This window comes from Aulostomus chinensis, chromosome 12, assembly GCF_037954235.1.
Source record: "Aulostomus chinensis isolate RoL2024-O1b breed Wild chromosome 12, RoL_Achi_v1.0, whole genome shotgun sequence".
NCBI lineage: Eukaryota > Metazoa > Chordata > Actinopteri > Syngnathiformes > Aulostomidae > Aulostomus > Aulostomus chinensis.
The window spans coordinates 10,390,144-10,406,198 of NC_141331.1; the positions used below are offsets into that span (position 1 = coordinate 10,390,144).

The 16,055-nt window shown below is 42.4% G+C and overlaps 1 protein-coding gene and 1 long non-coding RNA gene across 5 annotated transcripts in view; one reads left to right on the forward strand and one right to left on the reverse strand.

The window, feature by feature from the left end:
* The window catches only part of LOC147251981 (uncharacterized), an 89,218-nt gene that overhangs the window by 70,056 nt on the left and 3,107 nt on the right, over positions 1–16,055 (forward strand). Inside the window, exon 3 of one of the 2 annotated variants that reach the window (XR_015118823.1) lies at positions 15,463–15,501. The exons of the other annotated variant lie outside the window; for it this stretch is intronic. This is a non-coding gene — a long non-coding RNA (uncharacterized LOC147251981). Of the gene's footprint in view, positions 1–15,462; positions 15,502–16,055 lie in introns of those variants that run through there. 2 annotated transcript variants of the gene reach the window in all.
* On the reverse strand, positions 4,446–11,458 carry nr4a2a (nuclear receptor subfamily 4, group A, member 2a). Of its 3 annotated transcripts, XM_086221196.1 has the most exons (9): positions 11,306–11,458; positions 10,761–10,856; positions 9,791–10,662; positions 9,262–9,391; positions 8,933–9,096; positions 8,394–8,596; positions 8,049–8,227; positions 7,779–7,943; positions 4,446–4,496 (listed from the first exon to the last, which is right to left on the reverse strand). In XM_086221196.1, exons 3-9 carry the CDS (start codon positions 10,658–10,660, stop codon positions 4,468–4,470), a joined length of 1,740 nt encoding a protein of 579 aa, XP_086077322.1. In that variant the 5' UTR covers positions 10,661–10,662; positions 10,761–10,856; positions 11,306–11,458; the 3' UTR covers positions 4,446–4,467. The 3 variants fall into 3 exon arrangements, with proteins under 3 accessions (XP_086077322.1, XP_086077321.1, XP_086077320.1); XM_086221195.1 differs by lacking the exon at positions 4,446–4,496 and having other exon boundaries at positions 6,549–7,943; positions 8,049–8,173; XM_086221194.1 differs by lacking the exon at positions 4,446–4,496 and having other exon boundaries at positions 6,549–7,943.

Sequence of the window (16,055 nt, forward strand, 5' to 3'; positions counted from 1 at the left end):
TGTATGTTCCCAGCCTGGGCTGGATCTCTTCTGTCTGGTGTGACACACAAGCAAATGCAATGCCCTCTCCTCGTCCCTTCAGTACAGCACACACACACACACACACACACACACACACACACACACACACACACACCCCTACGGTAGATGAAATGGTGACTTCCTCAAGGGTCAACTCTGTGTGTGCGTGCGTGTGTGTGCGTGTGTGTGTGTGTTATGGGAGCTTTGTTAAACCATCAGTATCTATTTATTTGTCTCTCTCAATTGTTTTATGTGTTCAAACATTCATGCAAACAGTTCAAGACAAACAGTTTCTTAAAAATGACAAACTGTCATGACCCAATTCAAAATCGGCCTTGTGTTTAAAATAATGTGCATAAGTGATCAGTGAATTTGTACATAAATTAATATTCCTAATTTTTACTGTCAATTCAAACATCAACATATATCTAAATGTCTGACTTTCGACACTTTTCTATGTCAGTAGTAAAACTACTCAAAATGTTAAAGAAAATGAAAATGTCTGCCTCGTCAGAGCCTGATCCTGCATCAGTTGCCTAAAATGACCCCCTCCAGTGAAGGGGTCTTGCCTTCAAAATAAAAGCAGCAGTACTTTTGACATTATTATTATTATCATTATTATTATTATTATTATTTTATTTTACGAAGAACTGGTTTAAAGACCCTTATCCCGAAAACTGCTGACGAGAAATCAAGTGATTCTGTTGCTAGCCTGTTGTTAGTAGCTAAGCTAACACCACTCTCATTTGTGCTTGGTAGCGTATGTAATACCACTTACTCTCCTGTTTTTACTAACGTATCATTACCCCCTACTGATATTACATGGAATACGCCGGTCTCATTTGTCATTACTCTCCTGTCATCTTTGCACTCACATCGCTGTGTTGTAGGACCTGCTAGTCTTGTAAGTAGTATTGGTACCCTCTGACCTTACTGATTTTCTGGTTTTGAGTAAGTAATGTTTACATTGAACCTGTACTGTATAGGTCAATACATTTTTGAAGCTGAAACACTCCAATATGTTGACCACCAAAATACATTAAAAAAAAAAAGCAATCTTTATTGACCTGTGGGTCACCGCCCACTCTTTGGGTAAAAGAATTTAAGGCTTGTTTGCAATCCCTGTGTCAGTAAAGTCCGGCAAAAGTATTGTTTTTGTGTTTCACCTAAACTAAAGCAAATTCAGAGAACGCAAATTTTAAAATTTGTCTTCCAAACTTGATTTGATGTTTAAGATTCAGCTGCTTGCAGCAATGATAAACAGAGGGGAAGATTTGCTCTTCCCTGCTTCCCTGCTTTCCCTCGGCGTGCTTAGATGTGAAGCAACAGAGGTCTCAGGCTTGGTCTTCAGAAGAACTCCTTTTCTGGATAAATTATTAGAAAGTAAAAATCACCCCACAGACGTGTGCATCTCTAGGTTTGTCTAAACAAAGATGCAACCACTATTTTAACTATATTATGTCTCTATTCAGCAGGAATCAAATCTTATGAAGGGCACTGCAAAAGACTGAAGAAATGTGACACTGAGAAGATCATATTGGACCACACACACACGCGCGCACACGCACACACACTTGTCTCAAAGACACAAACAGATTACGTGTGCATGGGTGTGTTTAATATGTTTCACTTCACATGGAGCAGCAGCACAAACCATAACACAGGGCGAGGGCATATTCTTACGGGAGCTGAGCCAGTGCATCTGACCATGTTGACATTTTGCACACTGACATCAGACGGAAGGATGGTTTGCATCCTCGCTCTCAGTCACATTGTCACAGTGGAAAGTGTAAATCGGGGAGCAAACAAGCAGGATTTCTAAAAGATGTTAAAAGGATTCAAATTTAAAAAATGAATTTATATATGAGAGAGTGTGTGTGTGTGTGAGTGGACTAGGAGAGACCCCGCCTGCGTCATCAAAACCAGATCCCTTTACCGTGTGTTTTTACAGTTTGCTCGTCAGTCTCCTCCAGCCTCGCCCCAGAGACCTAATGCATCATTTGAGGCTCATACAATTCACTGCTTCCGAAGCCACTGGCTCCTACCAGCCTGATGGAGGCATTTTTCGCCACTTAGAAACACGCACTGTGTGTCTGATCCCGTCCTCCTTAATATGTCCTCTATTACTATCAGGCATTTATGCCTGTTTTTTCTACTTCAGTAACCACTGAGCACTGGCTTCATTAAAACTAATTGAATCGGAAACATGTCTGCCCAAGGAAACATTAACTCTTTCTGTAAAGGAAATTTCCGATTCCCTTCTGTCAATAAGGTCAAAGGACTGAGTTCATGGGTTCAATACTGATACAAGCTGTGCCCATAAACTTCAGCTGTGAGTACTATCCATCAGATCAGAATGTGTTTGTACTTTCTGGTGATTATATGATCATTTGCCAACATTTTCTTCTCTAATTCTATAGTTTTCTGCACAAACCCTTCTCCAACATACTGTCCTATCAATTTCATTGCATTATTAATTGTTGTGGTTAGCATAATTGAATCGTGGCACAAACGCTAGCATTAATGGATTTTACTGACCACACTTGAAACAATAATTTGATGGCATCCGTCGGAAATCAATGTGCAATAACAGAGAGCATACACAGCTGTTTAATCTGAAGTAAATATTTATGAGTGATCTGACGAGGTGTCAAGTTCAGTCAATCTTCTTTGAGAGGATCCGTGCGAATGATTAACCTCATTTTATTGGTGCTGTCTGGGCTGGTAATGGCCATTAGAGCTAAGAAGGAGTGAGGCCTTTGATTTTTGGCTCCTCATCATTCACAGCTTGTCGCATCCCTTCATCCTTCATACATGGCTGCTGAATTGATTGTCTGTTTAGTCCTATGAATGATAAAGCTGCTCTGGGCCACAGGCTGAGGGGAACACACACACACACACACACACTCTCACACTCCTCTCTTCCATCTATATGCAAGGTGGATTTCCTTTCCTGCCTGGAAATCAGCTTTTTGCATTATTTATTGGACAATCATCAGCATTTCAAAATGGTAAATCAAATAGTCACAGTAATCCGACTATAGACAGTCGTATCCAAAGGACCATCATTCAGCTCATTATTCATTCATTTTGTTTAGAGCTACAGTCGGCAGGACTCATGAGATTCATAAGTTGTGTAATCAACATGTTTTACTGCAGGCTCGGGGAGCAGCGGGCTTCACCGCCTGAACAGAGCGGTAGGTAACATGAGAGGAAGCGATGCTGTCCAGGGATTGGATGAATTCTTAAGAGCTGGAGTGTTGCGAAGTGGTAGAAGACAGGAGAAATGTCACCACAGTGGGAAACATGAAAGTCAGTTTAAGTTATAAGAAGTAAAATTTCCGTCCTGGTTGGTTTGGCAACACCTGCAGTTACCGTGGTAACCGCAAGTGGGGTTTAATGCTGACAAACTTCCAGTTTTTCATCTTTTCAGTTAGTAATGTTGGACACCCTCCGTCTGATTTCAGTGTGTGGACACCGCATGTGAAATTACACAAAGTATGTCGTCTTGCTGGCGGAGGCCACTCAGCTCACTGCGGCTGATTCCAATTTTCCTTTACAATAATCAGATTGATCCACAGGTGAAAAAGAAATGTTCTCCATCACATGCAGACATATTTTTGATGAATAATGGTCGATCGTGACCTGCTTTGTGTTTCCTGCGACTGCTCCATGGTAAAAACCCACCAGGTGTTTCACCAGCGTTGTGCTATGAAAGTGAGCAGCTGCAGAGGGAAAAGTTGTGTTTGTATTCACGACACAGTCAAGGAGAGTTCAGACTGCTGTTGAATAAAGTAAGAGTAAGGTTCTATTACATGCTTGGATTGGACTGGATTTGAAGGACAGGCACGTTGATTAACAAATCGAATTTATATGGACATTCTCTTTGTACGGCACGTGCGAAATCTTTTGCTGAGAAATGTAGAATCCAAATCATTTTTGAAGTGCAGCTTGATTTTTATGAATTTATAAAAAGCGTGGTCGAAAACCGATCTAGCTGATTACCCCCCCCCCCCCCCGATAACATCTGCAATGAATTAGCGTGATAGTATTTAAATAAAAAGTATCTACCAGTAATTTAAAATTTGTAATGCCTTTAATTTGAGATAAATTGTTTCCAGGATCTGTCACAGATTTTGCTGTTTAATACCCCTCTTTTATTCTTCAAAGAAATAGTATTTTGTCTCCCATCAGTGTCCTGATTTTCCTCAGCAGCATGTAGTTCTCCTCACTGCCGTGTGGACGAGTAGCCGCGGGTGGGTTTTGCATCTTCCATATATTTACGTGCGGTCGTAGCTCCTACGTTTGTTCACCTCCAGTGCAGCAGCGGCAATGCTCTCCTCTTCAGATATCTACTGAGTTCTTTTGTCATGCAAAGGTGAAAGGTCAAGTGTTCCGGCACTGCAGGGATCAGATGAAGCTGCGTGGTTTTGCCTCCCACCGTGGTCACTCATACATCAGAGTAGAACACCAATCTAAACAGAACCAGCAAAAAGACGCATTGCTAAAGTACGTCCTTCCTCATATTTTGTTGGAAAACACTTTTGTTCAGAATGCTGCAGTCACGGCCACTACGTCGCTCCTCTCCTCTCCTCACCTCCACTGAGGGACACGCATCAAATTGCATCATAGAATTTGAAGAAAAGTGAGCAGCAGTGCATGACCCCTGCTCCCCTGACTACCTCAGTTCCCCAGTATGTCTACACCAGCATCTAATGGTGGTTGTGTGAAAGTGAAGCAGCACTCAGAGCGGCGGCAGCAGACGTTCACCACCACCTTTACCTGCTGCTCCAGCTTCGGCACTTTGTTCTGCAGAGAGGAGGCAGGAAAATGATTCTCCTCCCTCTCTCCTAGGCCCTCTTGTGCTGACACACTCACCCTCTGCTAATGTCAAGTGTGGGGAGGAAATTAAGTAATAGGATCTTAATGAATTTAGTCCTCTATCACATATAATCAGACACTGACAGAAATATTAGCTCTTACAAGACAGGTTTAAAACTGTACTTTGAGTCAATAGAGAGAACTTGTGATATTGTAATGCACCATTTCAACAGATCTGCTAAATGTCAGCAAACTGGTTCTGAATGCAATCCCAATTTGCCTTGGAATTAGCACGTGACAATCTAATTATTTAGACAATTCATTGCCTGCTGCTAATATTCCTCAAAAATAAGCTCTCGCCTTCATCTTGGTGTGATAAATGTGGAATCACTGGATAAATCCCAGACACGCCTCAGAGCCTGGCGTCACCTCTCAGCTCAGAGAAACCAAAGTCAAGGGTTTGTGACAAGTCTGCGTGTGCAGGCCAATCACTGCAGTTTAGAGAAGTTTGTAAACGACGGTCAGTTGAAGGTGGCAGGCTGGGTTGGGATTCGCACGAGAGGATATGGGATTAAAATACACTCTTTTTTTTCTTTTTCTTTTTTTTTGCCTGGTGTTACCTGTGGGATTTAAAGATCCGGGAAAGTCAGACAGAGAAGGTGAAGAACGGAAACATTATATTCAAATACAACACACGAGCTGAGCTGCTCCCATTTATCAAAGCCGGTTCGTTATTCCAACCAGCTTTAAAAAAGTTTCTGCGTCTTCCGTTTTCACCGGAATTCATTTGACGCCGGGAAGCTGCGCTATGACGCAGCAGGTGTCACATTTTCCCAGGTGTCACCTGCATCTTCATTGTGATTTGTTCTGATTTGTATCCAAGTTTTAAAGGTAATCTGACTTAAGTCGTCTCAAAGCGGTCTTTTAAATACGTGGTGTCTGATCTGACTTGTTTGATCGGCTTTTATAATGGAAAAGAAGCGATTTATAGCGCAGATATTATTTTTGGTAAAATGCAAAAGTGGACATAACATTTGTAATCTTCCATCCACCGAGTGACAGGGAAATTCTCTCGAAAGGGGCTGAGATGCGATTTCTCAATGCTGAATTATAAAATTCTCGTCCTTCTCAAAAAGATTACGTGTAATTCGGTCGATAACATGTATGATTTAATGCGTTGAAGTCCACGTCTTTATTTGGAAAAGAAAAGAGTATTAAATGCGACTTCTTGGGGGGGGGGGGGATCATTTCTTACCGTTTAAAAAAACACGCAGGGGATTTTCCGACCAATTAGTTGCGTAATAAAAGTTGAGTTTCGGTGACAAGAGATTTGCTCATAAATGAAATGGATTAATTTCAAATAAATAAAACGTAAATTTAACCAAAAAAAATCTTGCACATAATTCCAACTCAAAATAAAAGGAGGAGGCCCACCCCACATTCCCATAGCTCCCCTCAGTCGTTGTAGATTTGGGGAAAATGAAAACTATTTATCACTCCCTCATGTTCTTGCAAACAGGCCTGCAAGCGATCGCCACAATAAACTTTGAGTCAAAATCACAAGTTTGACTTTGAAAAAAACAAAACAAAAAAAACAGGTTTGAATCAGAATTTGAGGAAGGAATTAATTTCAGAGAAATTATCTAGCAGGGTCTTGATTTAAAAGTTTTATTTGTAAACATTAAATATTTATTTTTTTTCTCTAAAGGTTTTTTTTTTTCTGAATTGGGCACCAAATGCTTTACAGGAGTACATCATGATGTCAAAGATGTGGGCCTGTCACACACTCATGAACTTCTTGATATAACGTGGAGGTAATTTTTTTTGTCCTTTTTTTTTTTTTCCATTTTCCAATGTGAAATCATATCTACCTAGACGTTTATAAGACATGAAACATAGACAGCGTGCTCAGCATGAACGTGGATGGTTTGAAATCCTTTAAATTGCACCATGCTTTAGTGTAGCTCTTGGCAATAGAAATAATAAATATATAGAAACGTTTATATTCAACAGCAACAATACTTACAGCACATACAAACAAGGAATGTCTGACAGTTTTACAAACACCATGGGTCCCTCATTTTCTATACAGATGAGATATTTGTCCACATATGCGTCAAAAGGAGTGCCATAACTACGAATCTGTATCAAATCTAGCAGACTACATAGTGTCCGATATATATTATATATAGACATCACCTCAGCAAGTGCCTATAAAAGAAAAAAGGGGAGGGGGGGGGGCTAGTACATGCGTTGTCTTTTCTGGATTCTTTTTTTTTTTAGGGAGGAGGAGGAAGAGGAGGGGGGAGGGAAGGCAGAGGAGGGGGGGGGGGGGGTCCTGTCAGAAACACATAGGCACGATTCAGAAAAGAAAACAAATTAAATATTTGTTGTTTTTTTTGTCATTATAACAAACTTTGTACACGTTATAAATCGATGCAGAGGAGGCATCACATAATCTATCGTAATGTACAGAGTGTGTGCGTGTGTGACCGCGTATATATAAATGGAGTATATTACATCTGCTGAATCAGAGGAGCCGATGGGAAACAAACAGGAATTGCAAGATCGGATTCAACTGGAGAGGAATTCCCCGGGATGATTCGCTTGTTTGGCACTCAACCAAAAAGGAAAAGGAAAAAAAAAAACCAGAGGAAAGAAAAAAAAAGGAATTAAAAGGCCTACATGGCAATCAAAACTTCCTGTTAGTCTTTTATGAATCCTTAACTGTTCTAATTTTCTACGGAGCTTGCAAATATTCAGCAATAATAATGTTAAAAATCGGCCAAGTCTGACTAAAACAGTCTTTTGGAAGTTCTCTGAGGCCCCGCCACCGAGTCACACTCAGAAAGGTAGAGTGTCGAGGAAAAGTTTGTCAATTATTGCTGGCGGAGGGACTAGATCTTCTAGTTTTAAGTAAAAGATGCGCTGCAGACCTTGGGTACATAGTGTGCGAAGTTCAGGGAGCTTTCCCAAGAGTTTTGACAAGTAGTTTGGACGATTCAACCCCCCGCCGTTGAATGTCACTTGATCTTTGAGGCAGTTGACGATCTTGTTTTGGAGATCCTCCACTCTCTTGGGTTCCTTAAGCCCGTGTCGCTCTGGAATATTAAAAGAAGAAGAAGGGAACAAAAAAAAGAGGCATGAATTATAACCTCTATTTCACATCGTGGCACCGAGACGCGTAATTATCACCTTTTCCGCACCTGTTACCATCGCCAGCGCTGCGATGCAGGAGAAAGCTGAGATGTCGATGTTCATGCTCTGCAAGTTGGAAGAAAACTCCACGATAGCGTCCACCCACTCTCCAAATCCACGGACGCACTGTAGCCTGTGTAACACCACTCCATTACAAAAAATTAGTTTGCCTTCCACTGGGTTGGACCTGTAATTAATAACGAAACGCCATGAATTACGCTCGGCAATAAATGAGAATTTAAGAGCCTTCTAATTATTAGGCAGCTAATAAAACCCGAGGCAGTGGAGCCTGAAGGATGGTGCTGATGATAATCTAAAGCTTATTGTTTTATTTAGAGATGAACGCGGCTCACCTGTAAGCCAGCCGCAGCACGAACAGTTCCAGGAAAGCTGATTCGAAGAGGAGATCCTGATCTTGTTTGGGTAGGTCAGAGAAGCCAGGGATCTTCTCCGCCCAGCCTCGGATGATCTCCATGGAGCCCGTCAGGAGATCGTAGAACTGCTGGATGTGCTGAGTGTTGTCTCCAGTCATTTGGTAGTCAGGGTTCGCCTGGAACTGGAATTTAATTTAAACAGCTCCTTAATGAGGTCCTTTAAAATATATAATCCGTGAAATTGCAAATGCCCATTTCCAAGAGAGCTCGGGTGCTTTTTTACTATTAAATTCATGTCTTCCTTTTATTAAGTTCTCTATTTCAATTTACTTAGAAAGAAATATGCCGCATTAAAAAAGTCTGACAAAGTTAAGAATCCAACGATGTATTACAGAAAAGTGTCAAGGTAATAAGTTGCCATCTGACTCATTTAAAAAGGCCATCAAACTTTTCTGTTTTCACTCAAGAGAGTAACACCTTGTTCTTGGAAGTGTTTTATTTCTCTGGATGCTACTTACTCTGGAGTAGTCCAAAGCTGACATGGAGGGGTTGGAGTCCACATGGGCCCTGACAAGTGCGCTTATGAGGCTCACGGGTGGCGACGGAGGTGAGGGCTCCTGGGGGCTTTTAGGTTTGGATGGTAGACGTCCTCTTCGACCTTTCAGATTATCCGTTCGTACAACTGCGTTGGCAGGGAGAAATGACAGGTAAACCATCAGTCAGCGCTCCTGCTGTCCTCGCGTAAAATGTTCAAATATGGATATAATAACTCGCCATCACGCTGTTATTGGTTTTTTATCATCAAAATAAAACCGAGTGGACTCAAATTATTGTGACATTAACATACCTTCTCTCACCATTCCGACAACAAGGCACTTCTGGAAACGGCAGAACTGGCAACGATTTCTTCGGCGTTTGTCAACAGGACAGTTTTTATTTGCTAAACACACGTATTTTGCGTTTTTCTGGACGGTGCGCTGGAGAGAAATAACAACATGTGTCACTGCGTTGGCCTTTTGCAGAGCTTTAAAACTGTGGATTTCTGCAATGATGGAAATGGAAAAAAGTAGAATATCTAAACTGTCTCCTGCTTGGTGCTGGATGCGCCAAAAATCAAATAAAAAAGAGGCAATAAACCGCCAGCAAACACACATGCATTCATTTTGTTGTTCACACCTCTGAGACCTGCTTTGACGCGTAGTAAATGAATCGTCATGACAGATTTTTACGCAGGTAATTTAAGCTTCAATTGCACGAGTGTTACCATGAGCTAAAAAAAAAAAAAAAATCAAGAGACGTGGAAATAATAATCAAAGAGCCCGCAGCGCGTGTCCCCTGTAACGACAGAAACTCTGAATCATGTTTAGTCAGCCCACCTTGAAGAATCCTTTGCAGCCCTCGCAGGTTCTCACTCCATAGTGCTGACAGGCTGCGTTGTCTCCACACACCGCACACAGACCCTCGTTTGACGGAGATCCTCGGGACGGGGGCGAGGGCACTTGGCTGTCCACTAGCTGGTGCCCGTGGCCGAGCTGCAGGGAGTGAGGAAAGGCCAGACCAGCCTGCTTCCTGATAGCGCTGGGAACCGCGAAACTCTGGCCGTCCAGGCCCCGGTGCGCGCCCGGGTTGTCGTGGTTCATGGAGACATGCAGCGGCCCGTCGAACCGCATCTGGCAGCTGGAAACAGGAGTGCCAGGCGGGGACTGCTTGAAGGAGAAGAGGGAAAGCCGGGACACTGGATTCTTGCGCTGGTCTATCATATGAGACGTGGCGGCAACATAGTTCTGGTGAAAACTGTGGAGGGAGCCAGGGTCCTCCCACATGTGATTAGGCTGAACCTGGAAGTTTGGCGTGCTCGGGGCGTGTGGCGAGGACGGTTTGAAGTACATAGGCCCCGAGTGAGCCATCATTTCTTCTGACTGAGGAGGCAGGTGACTCTGTTGGTGGTAACTGTGCATCTGCACGTCCTCCACCTTGATCGAGGTCTGCTCTCCAGAGTGGGGCATCTGATACAGACAGGGCGGTTTAACGTCGTAACTGGTGTTGTAGTTGTCCATGAATGTACTGAAACTCGGGAGAGAAGTAGTAGCTGTGATCTCAGTGTTGGTCAAGTCCATGCTAAACTTCACAAACTCGGGCGTTAAGAAGTCGCAGCTGTATTCTCCTGCGGTGTGGTAGCTGTAGCTCTGGGAGGCAGGACTCGCTCCTTGAGGTGATGATCCATACTGAGCCTGGACGCAGGGCATGGCTGCAAACCACAGTCACAAATATCAGACTTGAACAATATATGTATAATTTTTTTTTTTAAAAGCGTTTTATATTTGTAAAGAATGTTGCATATTTTACCTCAAGTCTTCTGACAGTGTTTCGGTGACACTTGAAATAAGTAATGTCAGGAGATGTTTGGTCGTTCAAGAAGGTGCCTGTATTCTGGATCTTCCCCTGATAAAACACAGAACTTTGACATTTAATAGATCATAAAACAAAGATATTTCTTTTTTTTAATCTAATAAAAAAGTCACCTTGCAATTTGCGAACAAGCATTTCTTAAATTGCGCACGGCGTTTTTGCAGGAGCTCATAAAAAAAACGTTTAATTGTTCAGCACAAAATAGGAACACAGTCCGTACAAATTAAAGTTTGTAAATCACAACTTGCTCTCTTTGCTTTTGCCTCAATCAAATTAGAGAACGAACAAAGTCACTCTGCGCGCACTTGTGCTCAGGTTCAGAAAGCAGGAAACGTTCCTCCGACCTGCAGAGCTGAACTCTCAGCCAGACTTCAGATTCACTTAAACAATGAAAATAAAAACAAAAAGAGTTTAGGCTGTCAGGAGTAGAAAGCGCTTTACACTCATTTCTGCCGCAGAGACTCAGACAAGGGGAATCTTACCTCTTTCACATCCGGCTCTTGGCTTTCAATCCATGCGATAAGCATGCAGGTGGGATTCATCAAATTCGGTAAAAGCTCCAAATCATGAGCGTCGGTACCCAACTCTCTATCAGGCAGCTAAAAGCGTGTGACTCCGCGCACTGACAGCGACACCAGCTTCGACTACCCAGTCTGGCCAATGTGGCTTTGTTTATGTGAGCTCTGGATACCGTGGCCCACGTGTTTCACTGCGCTACGTCATCGGCGTCGACAGCTACACGGACCAATCCGCTTGGGAGCTTTCTCCAGCCCCAATTCTTCTGGTGAGTATGTTTGTCTTGTGGTATGTGATCTGTGTTGCTTCCCACATGGACATTAGCAGAGATGTAGCGGAGGGAAGCTAAACTCACTTGTGTGTGCGTAAGACCTAAAGTCAGGCGCGTGTCAAGGCTGATGCCTGGAATGCGTGGTGTCGATCAGGTGTCGATGACGCTGTTCGATCTGATCAGGGAGGCACTTTTCCGCTGGAGTTGTTGCTACTTGACAGGACTGTTATTGTGCGTCATCTACAACTCCAGGTGCATGTTTGCACCTCAGAACGATCTCTGCGGCGTGATTGTTGTTACTTTAGAGCGCACTTGGTCACGTCTTGGCACAGTTACGTCATTAGGGGGTCTCGGGCACCCAACACTGAAGTATGAAACAGGCCTAATGAAGCGGGGGTCAATATTATTCTTGGTTATCGTCTGACAGGATTTCTGTATTTCAATTGTGTTCCAAATTTAGATCTCAGATGGGGTGGGGGTGTGCACGGTGGGCTGTCTATTCATAGAGCTGTGTGTGTGTGTGTGTGTGTGTGTGTGTGTGTGTGTGTGTGTGTGTGTGTGTGTGTGTGTGTGTGTGTTGTTGGGGGAGGAAAGGGGGGTGGGGGATAATTAGCGGGCCTGTAGCCAGTTGTCATGAGGGAACCAATTTAGTCCCAAGAGAGGGAAACGTGATAGAAGAGGCAGGATGGAGAGTGACGCAGAAAGACGCTTAAGTTGACGCAGTCGCCAAAATAATTTGTATTGTTCTGCAGCGGTGGAGTCGCTGATCTCAGTGTAATCTTAAACCAACACCTTGTATCCAATCAGAGTTGGCCTAAATTTTTATTAGCTTGGGCAGCAGTCCAAGATGTGTGTGTGTGTGTGTGTTTGGGGGGGGGGGGGCACTGTAGCTGTGGGTCAGCATCAAGTAGTGAGAAATCATATGAAGCAGTTAACAGTTTCAGTGTCTTGAGCTCAGTGCATGCAAGGACAGAGTGAAGAAGAAGAGGGAGAAGAAGAAGAACTGTATTACACTCACCTCTAGAGGACACTATTGTTCACCACCCATACATCACCCAACCTCTGCATCTTACAATTAACCTTTTAATTAACCCAACCCCATTAAGGCTGTGTGGTCACGCCCATGTCGTTTTCAGGTGGCTATATAGCAGCGTTTGTAAATTACAACGTCCCCTCGCTGCCTTGTGAATATTCAACGGTGAATAAAAATGATGTACTTTTTTTCAACGTTTTGATCTTCTTCTTTTTTTTTTTACTGAGAATCATGGCAATCTACCTTTCAGCCACTTTTGACTCCAACATGAAAACACAATTAGTAGTTTAATTGCCCATTTTACTGAATAATAATTAACTTCCTGCTTATGTGCACCATTAATTGACCCTCATTTGAAAGTAAGTGTGTTTAATGAGTAATTTTCTGGGGTTGTATTTTTAACTTGTGTGTGGGTGCACGACCTTTGTGTGCCAGCGTGTGTATGAGAAAGAGAGCTATGCGTGTTTCTGTGCACTATTACAGATCAGATATTAATGTCTCTCCAGGTGCAGCCGTGTATATTTGGAGAAATCTGCAGGAAATGCGCTTTATTCACGGATATGATGATCATCCCCTCAAGGTCACTCACAGGACGCTTCAGAATCCAAGTTACAGGGAGTTCAGCGGCTGGTCCACCGCCTCACACACGCCAGTGAAGAGAACAATGACGTTTTGTTTCCGGGGTGTCCAACATGAGCCACTTACTTTCGAATTTCGCTCCACATGAACAGATATTAGTGACAAAGAGGCCCAGAGTACCATGCGGCTCCGCACTCCTGAGGCAGTTTTTAGTCACGAACACACTAAGTGAATGTTTGCTAGATTATCAGCTACAGATTAGCACCACCTGGATTACATTATTGTTCATCCTGTAAGTCATTTGAGAATATACTGTAGGTTTTAAATCAATCCCGCAGTATCTCACTCTGACATTGTCACCCATCTGAACTTGATTACGTTTATTTTTTTTGCATTTTGTACTTTTCTGCTTTCCTGTACAGACACTGATGAAAGAATCAGGTCTTTGAGTCATAGTATTAATAGGAGTGATAGTACAAAGCATTAGTGTACAGAATCACTATCAGTGTCTTGAAATATTAACAGATTGGTCTTTCAGATTATATTTACTTTAGTTACAGTTGCATTTTTACTTTTGCGGATGGAGAGAAGTTTACATATGAACAGAATCAGTTTTATAGGCCAAATGTGTGGACGCACACAAGGAAGCTCAGCTCTTTCCCCAGAGTTTAACAAATAATGACATACAATCAACATAAAGCAACAAAAAAAAATGCATGCATATTCATAAGAATAAATTTGGAATTATTATGAATATTAGTTTGAAACGCTTTACACGCATGAGATATTTGAAGTTACTATGATGTATTTGTATATCAGTGAGAGACATTTGAATACAGGAAACCTGTTTGACTCTTTAACTGTAAAGTAACAGCCTGTTCGTATTTCCCTCTCAGATGTGGAGCCGAAAATGGAAATGCCTGACTACCACCTCTTAATTATTTTAAAGCACATTTCTTGATAGAAAGCCCGGGATGTGTTTAACTCAAGTGCTTCCCACTTCTTTTAAGTTCATTTCTGAGTCCTCTCCCTGAAACCTTGGCCTAGCTGGGTCCCTCAAACCTCATTCCAGTTCATGGCAGTTGCAGGTATGAAACTTTCTGAGAATTGAGCAGCCCGACCCTGAAGGCATCCCTTTGCTCAGTGTCTCTTTTCCATTTCTAGATTCCCTCTTTACAAGCTTAAATGTCTACTTAATATGCTTTAATGCCTGCTCTTTAGAGCCGGGGAGCACTTCATCACTTTTATACACCTTTATATAACACACTGTTAACTAGCAATGCCTTATGGAACAGCTTGTCTTGCAGCTGGAAGGCGCCTCCATGGCATGATGGAGGTACCTGTTCACCATTCACAATGAGACAGTAAAATGGGAATAGAGGCCTGTGCGTAGCGCTGCTGTCTATATCAGTCAGTGATGAATATTCATGAATCACAGTGTCATGACATGCTCTGTAATTGGCAGCAACATTAGTAATGACACTGCTGGTATCAAGTCCCTGCATATTCATGTGCTGGGGCAATATTTCCTCGTGCTGATGTTTTTTTCTGCTCCTCCTGAAAGTGAAAATGTATTCCGAAGCTGCAGGTGTCCCTGGTGCCACAATCAATTGCTGGCTGGATTGTGCCCCAGTAAAAATCAGACAAACCATTAGTTTCTTTGTCAATCCCTTTGATTAATGACATATCTGAATTATAAAAGGTTCAGATGACTCCAAATGCTTTAAAGAGAATCTCTTTATAATAGTGATAAATGCGCCATGTCACTGCTACTGGCTATTAGGCACTTTTAAAAGACCATATTGAATACTTTTGATTAAAAAGAGTCAGATGAAATGTTTTAGGATTGTGACAGTCTCCAAAGATGCTTCATTGTCATCAAGGTTCTTGGAGGTGCGAGTAGGTTTAGCTGCTTGTGCAGAAAATAGACTCGTACAGTGGAAGTTGTACACTGATAGCGGGAACTCTGGCAGATTTCTTTTTGTTTTGGAATTTGCAGCAACTCCATTTCGGCCCCACTAAAGTGTCCTAGAATGGATGATGAGGGAATTGGATAAAGCTTTGCCTAAGCTGCAGTGCTTTCTCTTCTAAGCAGCTGGATGGGAGGATTTTTACTCTTGCGGCTTCAGTTTAGTGTGGCACACAATCCAAGCTGTGGTGGATGAAGACCTGGTTCGTGAAGAGGGTGGGGATGACATAGTAATGTCTACAATAACCACATGTACTGTTTGTGTTCTCAGTACAGAGAGACCCTAAAACTTCAGGAAAACTGAGAAAAGATACAATCCGTCATCTGAATGCAGCTGCAGCTAAACTTCTGTATGTAGTTTGTCTCGATGGATTACTTCCACTGCGTTTATTTTTTCACAGTTCTTTTTTTCTTCCCAGTTGATCACCAACTGCTCTGTATCTGCGTATTGCAGGAGGAGGCTTGGCACTCCTCCACCAGGAGGTCATGGAAACTGGAGGAGGCTTGTTTGCATTTCAAAGCTTCACTCAACTGGTAGAAAACTAGAGAAAACAGGTGAGGTTGTTGGTAATACTTGATTTTACTGTGCCACCCCCTTGACACGTAATGTACCTGAACTTCTGGTGTGCAGCAGCTTTCTTGAATACACATATAAAATACTTAACCAGTCTTTATTAGTTGTGATTCCATCAATGCATTTTGTTGCTCATTTTGAAGCATCACACTCAAATGGAAATGTACATTTCAGAAAAAGTCTTTCACTTTTGCTTAAAATTTTTTATGTTCAACCAAAGTGGTTTTGCATTTTTTTTAAACAAATAAAGAGCGAAAATGTAAATGTGCAAATTGGGAGATGGAAACCAC

Bases quoted from the DNA above. Each gene is read 5' to 3' on its own strand.
- nr4a2a (XM_086221194.1), bottom strand. From the start codon at position 10,660: ATGCCCTGCGTCCAGGCTCAGTATGGATCATCACCTCAAGGAGCGAGT. The intron at 8,597-8,932 runs GTAAGTAGCATC...ATTAAATTCCAG, and splicing joins CAGCTTTGGACTACTCCAGA to TTCCAGGCGAACCCTGACTA. The intron at 7,944-8,048 runs GTGCGGAAAAGG...TTAATATTCCAG, and splicing joins AGCGCTGGCGATGGTAACAG to AGCGACACGGGCTTAAGGAA.